The sequence below is a fragment of the Tetrao urogallus genome (genome assembly GCF_951394365.1).
Source record: "Tetrao urogallus genome assembly, chromosome: 15".
Classification (NCBI taxonomy): Eukaryota; Metazoa; Chordata; class Aves; order Galliformes; family Phasianidae; genus Tetrao; species Tetrao urogallus.
This window is the reverse complement of record NC_136828.1, coordinates 11,803,279-11,813,173: the sequence shown is the minus strand read 5'-3', so window position 1 is coordinate 11,813,173 and position 9,895 is coordinate 11,803,279. Positions and strand designations below refer to the sequence as shown.

At 59.2% G+C, this 9,895-nt stretch overlaps 1 protein-coding gene across 1 annotated transcript; it reads left to right on the top strand.

Moving 5' to 3' along the window:
* Positions 1-486: 486 nt before the first annotated feature.
* On the top strand, positions 487-9,229 carry LFNG (LFNG O-fucosylpeptide 3-beta-N-acetylglucosaminyltransferase; the record flags this gene model as incomplete). Its single annotated transcript, XM_079542738.1, has 8 exons — positions 487-870; positions 6,740-6,788; positions 7,459-7,558; positions 7,749-7,902; positions 8,037-8,122; positions 8,392-8,557; positions 8,965-9,050; positions 9,163-9,229. The coding sequence occupies 8 exons, from the start codon at positions 487-489 to the stop codon at positions 9,227-9,229; spliced, it is 1,092 nt and encodes a 363-aa protein (XP_079398864.1).
* Positions 9,230-9,895: the final 666 nt, after the last annotated feature.

Sequence of the window (9,895 nt, the reverse complement as noted above, 5' to 3'; positions counted from 1 at the left end):
GTGTGAGGCTTAGGGAAATTCTGCTCATCTGCAAGTGGGGATCACGGTGCTCCCACCCCACACCTCAGAGGGATGGCAAGGGAAGTAGGCAGTAGCCACCTACCAGAAAGCGACATGGGGGGGGGATCCACGCAGGACATGACCCATGGGCAGGGAGCAGCTGGAGCGGGGCAGGCAGTGAGAGGGGCTGGGGATGTGAATGAGGATGAAGATGGGAATGAGGATGGGGATGAGGATGCGGATGGGGATGGAGAGATGGGGATGGAGAGATGGGGATGAAGAGATGGGGATGGGGCTCTGCCCACGCCCCGCGGCCACGCGTGGAGGCGGTGCCGGCGCCGGTCCCTCCCCGGGCGGGGCGGGGGCAGTTTAAAGGCGGCGGCGGCGGCGCGGCGGGGGACGGCGGAGGTGCGGACGGAAGGCGGCCGGTGGCGGCGCGGAGCGGGGCCGGGCAGGGCGGTGGAGGTGGCAGCGAGGAGGAGGAGGATGCTGAAGAGCTGCGGGAGGAAGCTGCTCCTGTCCCTCGTGGGCTCCATGTTCACCTGCCTGCTGGTGCTCATGGTGGAGCCGCCGGGCAGGCCGGGGCTGGCTCGGGGAGAAGCCGGCGGGGCTCAGCGGGCGCTGCAGAGCCTGGGGGCTGCCCGGCCGGCGGGGCAGGGGGCTCCGGGCCTCCGCAGCTTCGCCGACTACTTTGGGCGGCTGAGCCGGGCACGCCGCGAGCTGCCCGCCGCCCCGCCGAGCCCCCCGCGGCCGCCAGCCGAGGACATCTCCCCCCGCGACGTCTTCATCGCCGTCAAAACCACCAAAAAGTTCCACAAAGCGCGGCTGGAGCTGCTGCTCGACACCTGGATCTCCCGCAACCGCGACATGGTAAGGTCGCGCCCGGCAGGTGCCAGCGGGTCCGCGCCGCTGCCAGCCTCCTCTTTGCGCGCCCCTCCGGGTTACCGGGGGGTTCCGAGGTCGGGTTGGTGGCTTTCGGGAGGGGGAGAGATGCGGGTTGGCTTCGGGAAGAGGGGGCGACGGGAGGAGCTTGGCCGCCCCTCACTGAGCGGTCAGACCCAAAAAGCTCTGAGCTCCCGCGGAGGGTTCTTCTCCTTAAGCTGCTTTCCGCTGGGGAAACTGAGGCACGGTGCAGGGCCATTCCACCCCCATTTCTTTCCCGCCCCTCCCTAGGGCCGTGCCAGGAGCTGGGCAGCACTGGGGGCTCCGGCTCCAGCCCAGCCTCCCCGGCACCCCGCCGTCTGCACGGGTTGACACTTTCGCTGTCCTTCAAGTATTGGAACCAAACTTACAAGAAAGGGGAAAAAAAAGCATTTCCTTAGGAAATGTGCCTGGCCATCTGCTCTTGAGACACTTTTCCTAGCCGTAGGCAGCTTCCCGAGCCAGTGAAGCCCGGTCCTAACCTCCCCATCCGACTGTCTTCACGTGTTTCCTCCTGCCCCGGAGCTCAGCTCTTCGCTGTTTGTCGGAAGCCCGAAGTGGCGGCGGTTGGGACCGACGGGTCCCTGCCTCCTTCCTCGGCTGCGTCGGGCCCTGCCGGCCGCCCCGAGCACCGCAGATTATTTTCCCTTTAATGTATTTTACCGTGTTTTATCCGCTGGGGATCTTTTCCCTCTTTCTGCTCGGGGTTTGGCAGCGGCTCTGCCTCCCTCCCTGGTGCGGTTATTTAATGGAAACCTCTATTATGCTCCGCTGTCACTGCGAAGGGGGTGGAGAGCTGTGGGGGGGGGTGGGGGGGGAGCGAACGCTCTTTGAGCACCTACAGTTGATCCTGGGAATGGCTGCTCTTCTCGCCCCCCGTCCCCCCCTCCAGTGAGCTCCGGCTTTCTTCTGGTTTTTTGTTTTCTTTTTTTTGCTTTGTTTTGCTCCGTTTGTCCGTTTGGATTCCCAGAGCCCCGCGCCTCGGCTCTCACGCTGTCCCCCTGGGCACGCTAACAAAGCCCCTTTTCTCCCGGCGCAGAGAAAAGGCTTCGCAGCCTCTTGTGTGGCACTTTCCATGGGAACGGGGGAGCCGGAGCCGGCCGTGTTCAGGTCAGGTTGCCTAGAGATGAGGGCCACGAAGCCAGGGGGGCTGCAGCCCGTGAGGTGCCCGCCCGACAGCCGCGCGCTGAGTGATGGCCCTTGTGTGGCACTTGAGGACGAGGGGCTGTGAGAGCCGGCGGCACCACCAGCTCCTGCGGGGGCATCCCGTGCTGCTGTTGTCGGCTCTGTGCTTCCTGCACTGCCCGTAACCTCTGCCTTTGGGAATCTATGGGGCTCCTCCAGGCTTGGGTCCAGCCTGGTCTCCTTCAGATTTGGAGACGTGTTTTGGTGTCGGCGCAGTGCGGCTCCTCCCCATCCCTCCTGCATCACCACCCGGCTGGGGATGGGTGTTTGTGCCCTGTGGTTTGTGGTGGGCTCCAACGTCTCTCTGGCTCTGAGTCAAGCCCGTCTCACTTCGGGTGTGCTGAGGGGAAGTTCCTTCCCTGATGCAGCATCTCTCTCCCCCTCCAAAACTCCTCCTTTGCAAGAAGGGATTAAATCTGGCAGGTACCTCCAGCCTGCCCCTGGCAGATAGGGGGAATAGCTATTGTGTTCCTCCCGGCCGCCCTTTGTTCTGCCTACAATAGGCCCCGTTTCCTGTGCTCTGGCCCATTGCACCGCAGTGCTCTCAGGGCAGCGGGCACCCCTTCTCCTTCCTGCTTCTCTCTGTGCAGAGGGCAGAACCCCGTTCCCTGCTCAGTGCTCTGTGCAATGCAGCCAAGGCTGAGGACAGGCAGCCCTGGGGAAGAGTTATGGGGCTTTTCCCGTCCTTGCTCTGGGGGGCATTCCCAGCTGTCTCAGTACTGTATCCTTAGGATGTTGGAGCGCAGCCTGGGGAAACTGCACTTGAAAGAGAAGAGGGAGGAAAGTGGCCATCATGCAGAAATCCTGGAGCCAGCGAGCCCGAACCACCCAAAAAAACATCCAAAAAGCCATCCAAAAAACCATCCAAACCCACTGTTTCCTGCCTTAGCAGAATTGCTTAAGAAACATCCCAGTCCTGGGGCACACAGGGCAGCGGGCGCTCGGCACACGCCATGTTGCCCACGGGGAGCCAAGGCAGGGCTGGCATCACGTTGCAATCCCATCCCACCTGCGTGGGAGCTGCTCGCTTCCCCCAGCAAAGCGCGATAATTGCGGGCTTTGAAAAATTCCTGCTCCCGGCACAGAGGAATGCGTTTGCCTTCCAGACAGCACGCTCCTCCGGTGGTGGAGCCCAGATTTCTCTAGCACCTTGGCCGCAGTTCCCATCCTGGGGGAGAAGCGCACGTGTCCCACTTAGGTGCCTGTTGGGGTGGGGTGGTGTTTGTGCCAAACCTGGTCCTGCTCGGTGCCCCCAGCCCTGGGGTGTGCTGAGCACGGCTGAGCTCAGTTCATGTGTGTGCATTCCTCCCTTTGCAGCCCCCTGTGGATTTTTCTTTAGGGGGAGGTTTGAGCAGGGCCACAGGCACTGTCTGGGCCGTTAATTGCCCGCCCATAATGATGCTGCCATCCTTGTCAATAAGAGTGTGGCGTGCCTGTAGCGCCAGGCTGGAGGGCGGGGGACCCTGGCTGCACAATGAGCTCATTGTTTGCACGGAGGTTATTAAAAAATTATAGCATTTAAAATTACAGTGGAGGATTCTTCCTCCTTACTGTGAGGAGCCGAGGGGAGGAAGGGCCCTTAGCTTCTTGCCAGCATGGTGCTCTGCAGGGCTGTGCCCTGCAATCCCAGTGCCAGCCCAGAGCCCATCTGGACACAGAGTTGGTGATAGGAACAGTACTGCTGTGCTGCTCTCAACCCAGCGAAGTGAGCAGCTGGTTCTCTCCTCCTTTGGTGGCAAAAAGGTAGAAGAGCCCCCCTGGTGGGGGCTGGAGTGCTCCTAGCACAGGGAAGTGAGATGTGGGGAGGGTGCAGGGTTGGTGTGCTATGGGGTCATGGGGCTGAGGTTCCCCTTTTGCAGAGGGGGAAGGTGGCGTGGGTGTGATGTGTCACCTTTGCCAGCCCTTGTGGAGCACTGTGCAATGTGGCATAAAGAGGAAGGCTGCCTGCCCTCAGCTCTGCCTGACCCATAGGATGCTCTGTGCAGCTCAGAGCAAACCCGCGAGCTCACCCAGCAGAGGGGAAATGAGTCACTGCGAAAGGAGAAACGGAGGGGAGGGTGGCAAAACCTAAAGAAACACTGTCCCCAGGGGAGAGGTGGCGGCGGCTGGGGGACTCCAGCCCTGTGCTCACACATTGGGGCTGACGCATTCCCCCGGCTGCAGGGACCCTTGGGGTACCTCTGTGCAGGGCTGGGCGCAGCGGGGGCAGCTATTGTTTGGTGGGGCTTTGGCATCCTGTGTTTCTTGAAGTTGCACTTTTGAGAACAATGAGGTTTCCTGTGAGTCCCGGGGCAGGGGCTGTGGGCAGGCAGTGTGCCGCCAGCGGGCCCTTCCTCCCCTCTGCTCCCCTGAAAAAATTAACTGTGTGGGAATGTGAGAGGTCTTGGACCTGTTCAGCACTGTAGTGGGGAATGGGGATCGCGTGGGCCTAGAGGTGGTGTTGACTTAGGGCTGCAGTGTCCCATTTTACTTGCGGGTCAGTGTTGTGGCTCTGTGGGCTGTGCTGTAGGGTGGGGATGCTGAGGGTGCTCATTGCAATAGCACTAATCCTGTTCTGGGGTGGGGTGCTGTGCTGTGCAGCTCTGGCCATGTTTTTCACTCAGTCTCAGCCAAGCAGGGACCAGCACAGCCCTTGAGCTCAGTGATCGTGTCCCACCTGTGACTTCTTCCCTATCCTTGGGCTGTTGGGCCAGGTCCCACTGCTGACAGAATGGGGCTTCTTCCCCATCATATGGGGACGCTCTGATCCCTCTTCCAGCCCTACTGACAGCTCCTGGTTCAGGAGCTGTGCAGGAAGGTCACAACTTGTCTATAACAAATGCAGACAAATCAATGAAAAAAAAAAAATGAGAAAGGCTGTCACTAGCTTGGCTTTAATTGAAATTCTTGGCTGGGTCCTGGCAGCAGGAGGTGAGGAACCTTCCTTGCAACAGGGCTGTGTGCCCAACCATGTCCCCAAGGCGCCACCAGCATGGGGAACCCTGCAGGGATGTGCAGGGGAGAGGCTGGGAGGAAGGTGCTTCGTTTGGGTGAGAACTTGGTGAAGGTGAGCAATAAGCAATGGTCCCCCCAGCCTATTTATAGAGGAGTGCTCTGCAGGGTTATTTTTGGAGCTGTGCAGTGGCACAGATGGTGTTCTGATCTAATGCAGCAAACGTGTTCTGTCTCAGAAGCTGTGGGTGCTGGGGGGATGTTCCAGCCCCAGCACATCGGGATGCGTGCATCCCTTTGGAGCCCTTCCTGTTCCACAGCCCCTTGCTGGTGGGTTCATGTCCCCATCCCACACTGAAACCCTTTGCTCGAGGCCATGCTGATGGATTCAGGGCTGGCCTTTCTCTCCCCAAACCCAGGGATGCCCAGCAGGCGCGTGGCGGCGCATTTGTGAGAATTTGCCTTCCCACTTTAACTCTTCCATTTTCAAGCCCCCCGAGGGTCACTTGCAGCCCCGTGCCCCCCTTCAGCAGCTCCCAGCTCTCCCCTCCGCTGGCTTAACCAGCGCAGCTGTATGCTAATGACCACCGCTGCCTGCTTAACTCTGCTCTGCTGAGTAAAGTCAGCCCCGCACCCGCTATTGTGCAGACCCTGCTCCCTCCCCTCATAACCCACAAAACCCCCACACGCCGCTGGGGCCGGCTGCCTGCGGGGTGGCACTGAGTTTCCAGCTCGCTTGGAATTCATCATCCCGTGTCCCCCTCCCACCACCTCCCGCCTTCCCCCCCAGCCCTTTTGTCTTTCTTCTTCTGCCCTTTTGTGCACGTCTGGTTTGTAATAGCGCTTGGCAGCTGGTTGTGGTTCCTCTCCTCCAGCTTTGTTTGCCGTGCGCTGATTGATCGCGATGCCTTTCCTGCTCCCCTATTCTCTGCTTCTCGCCCTTCTCCAAATGCAGGGCAGACAGCAGCCCCCAGCCCCTCCTTTCCTGGGTGACATATGCCAGGAATTAGCTGTGTAAATAGAGGAGTGCAGCCGGGCAGGCAGTGGGTAACAGGAGACAGTGACCTCCTGTTGGTGGGCACCTATGGTAACAGGAGACAGTGACCTCCGTGGGGCTGTCAGTGGGCACCTATGGGTGCCAGCACCCTGCAAGTATTGCCCGGGGAGGTTGTGGGTGCCCCCTACCTGGAGGCAGTTCAAGGCCAGGCTGGATGGGGCTGTGAGCAACCTGTATGAGAGGGAAGTGTCCCTGCCTATAGCGGGGGGTTGGAACTAGATGATCTTAAGGGTCCCTTCTAACCATTCTATGATTGTGCAGGTGGCTGGGGCTGTTGACACAGGTGGGGATGAGGGCAAACACACCTGGCCAGCTGCTTTGACATTGCCATCTGTGCATGTTGGTTGTTCCAGATGAGGTCTGAAGTCCTGGCTTGGATGGAACTGTTGGCTGCGCCTGCCCTGTGCTATCCCCAAATCTCACATGGGGGGTGCTGGTGGGATGCTCCCTGCTGCTGCTTCCTTGTGGGATGTGCTGGGAAGGGGCTGTGCTTTGCAGTCTTCATCCAAGACTGAGAGCATCATGGGGGGTTGCTGGGTTTTAGCCAGGAGGGAGAACTTACTCATCATGAGGATGTTGGGACGTGGCCAGAGCCCTGCTGTCTCAGCCCTTTGGTCCTCAAAGGTGCCTCGTCTTTTCTTTCAGACCTTCATCTTCACGGATGGGGAGGATGAGGAGCTGAAGAAGCAAGCACGTGAGTCCCTTTGTGTGCATGGGCTGAGTGCGCGGTGCCTGGGGCTGTGCTGGAGTCTTGCCCAGCACCCCCGACCAGGGGAACGCCAAAAAAAAAAAAAAAAAAAAAAGAAAGTCGAAATGCTGCAGTGTAGACACGGGGTTTTATGGGGACGTGGAGCTGGCAGCCGCTCCCCGGGGTTGGGGTCAGCTCAGCCTATTCTCCCCATGCAAATGACTCCTTTTCAGGCCGGGAAGCAATTCCCTTTGAGCTGGGCAAGCGAATAACAGGTGGCCGCTGTGGGAAAAAGCAGTGGGAACAGAGCGAGGTTTTGGCTGTCACATCCTGGGTGGAGAAGCCGGGCCACAAACATCCCCTTCTGCCCCTCCATCCATCCCCTGCCTTTGCACTCAGGGTGGCTGGGGCACATCACCCATGGTGATGCAGGGGGGGTTGTACGTAGCCCTTGTGCATGGCTCAACCCCTTTCCATCTGCATCCCTATGCCTTACCTCATAGTTTTCCCCCAAATTTGTCCTTTTTCCAAAACAACGTGGCACAGAGACCACTGGGTGCCACGGATGCCCTTGGGATCCCTCCCAGTGCACCTGGGGTGCGCACAGTGAGGCATCCTCATTTGAGGGAGCAGGATACTCCAGCACTGGGCTTTAACCCACCGTCTCTTCCCTCAGGAAATGTCATCAACACCAACTGCTCAGCTGCGCACAGCCGTCAGGCCCTGTCCTGCAAGATGGCTGTGGAGTATGACAAGTTCATCGAGTCTGGGAGAAAGTAAGGAGTGCCTGGGTCTGCCTGGAGGGGGTCACGGCTGTAATTCATCATGGGTTGCATTTTTGGGGGCTGTAATTCATCATAGGGTTTGCATTATTTGGGGCCACAATTCATTACGGGGTCAGGGCAGCCCATGCAGGGGCAGGGAGCTGCCCCAGCCTGATGGGACACGGTTGTGCTGATGCCACAGGTGGTTCTGCCACGTGGATGATGACAACTACGTGAACGTGAGGACGCTGGTGAAGCTGCTCTCCAGCTATCCCCACACACAGGACATCTACATCGGGAAGCCCAGCCTGGACAGACCCATCCAGGCCACAGAGAGGATCAGCGAGAACAAGATGGTGAGAGGGGCACGTGATGGGGGGATCACGAGGCATCATCACACCATGGCATTGGAGGGAGGTTGGGTTTAATTTGGGCTGGGCTTTGCTTCAGCAAGAGGTGGTCTCATTGCCTTTGCTCCCCTCTCTCGCAGCACCCTGTGCATTTCTGGTTTGCCACGGGAGGAGCAGGGTTTTGTATCAGCCGAGGGCTGGCGCTGAAGATGAGCCCTTGGGCCAGGTAAGAGTGTTGGCATTGCTCTTCCATGGGGACTCAGCATGGTTCCAACGGGGCACAGAAGAGCGACAACACCTTTAGGGACGTTTGAACAAGTCCTACCATTTTGCTCTCTTTGCCTTGATGGGGTTTTCTGCAGGGGCTTGAAAACAAGCTGGGAAGCACCTCCATTCCCCCAAACTTAATTGCTTTTTAGTCAGAGCCTGGACTCCATGGGGTGCCCACATTCCCCTGGGCTTTGCTCCTCTGCAGCTCCTTTTGTCTCCCCACAGTGGGGGCCACTTCATGAGCACTGCAGAGAAGATCCGCCTGCCTGACGACTGCACCATTGGCTACATCATCGAGTCCGTGCTGGGTGTGAAGCTCATCCGCAGCAACCTCTTCCACTCTCACTTGGAGAACCTCCACCAGGTGCCCAAGACAGAGATCCACAAGCAGGTAACCCTGGGATGGACGGAGAGGTTGGGATGGACAGCACCTTTGTATGGTTTTACCCATTGGGAATTGGGCATGCAGTGGGATTTTGGGAACCTGGAGCAAGGCCCCATCTGAGCTGGGGTGGTCTGGGCTGAGCTCTGGTCTGGGTTACTCAGCGCACGTCCCCCAGCCAAGTGCCCTACAGCAAGGATTACATCCAAGGTTTGTTGGATGGGTTCCCTTTGGAGAGGTCACCTTATTCTTGTCGAGCAAAGTGGGTATCCCAGCTATGGTATGGTAGATGTGCTTTTAAACAGTCAGTGGAGAAGGAGAGTCCCCTCAGCCACCCCGGCAGCAGGACCAGGGGTGAATTTTGCAGCTCTCAATTGATCCCCATGGCTGCTTGACCCCCTGTGTTGTTCCCCCAGGTGACACTAAGCTACGGCATGTTCGAAAACAAGCGCAACTCCATCCACATGAAGGGAGCCTTCTCCGTGGAGGAGGACCCATCCAGGTGAGATGGGGGGGGGGTCCCATCCCGCTCCTCCCCAGCAGGAGCTCCCTTGGGCTGTGCCACCGTGTGGCCGTCGCCACCGCGTGCTCAGCATCCCCCTTCTCCTCCTCAGGTTTCGCTCTGTGCACTGCCTGCTGTACCCTGACACGCCGTGGTGCCCCTCCAACGTGGTGTACTAGGAGACACGTGTCCCCTCCCAACCTCGTCCCGAATCTCCCCGGTATCCGACGGGCGTGTGGGACCTGCGTGCGTGCAGGTGTGTCGGTCCTCCAGATGGACCTCGTTGCTGTGGTATTGCACAGTGTGTGTGTGTGTATGTGTACTGAAGGCTGCTGTGCGGCCCTTTGTCCCCTGCCCACCCTGCCCTGCCTGGGGATGGCGAGCGGGGACGGGTCCTGAGCACTTAACCCCAGGGCACGGGGTGAGCCCCTGCCCGCCGGCAGCCCCGCGCCATGCGTGGGGAGCGCAGCTCTGCATCCCCCCGCCTAGCTTTTCTTGATTTCCTCCCAGATGTTGGTTTGTTTTTGGTGTGTTTGCCCCTCTCCTTCCCTCCCCCTGGCTCTACCCCCTTCCTCTTTCCTAGCCCCCAAGTCTCAGCATCGAGGCTCCGGCTCCTTGGTCAGGGTCACAGTTTTACAACAGTCTCATTCCTCCACGGCCACAGCAAATGCGAAGCCCGGTGCCAGCATTCGCACCATTCCCCGGAGCCCCCAACATCCTGCTGAAATGTTTTCAGCGGCGTAAATCTATGCACTATTTATAGAGACCAATTTAAAGACTTTCTATAAATACAGGGAGAAGAGGGAGGAGGGCTTTTCCGGAGCTGTGTGTGCACAGCGCTGCTG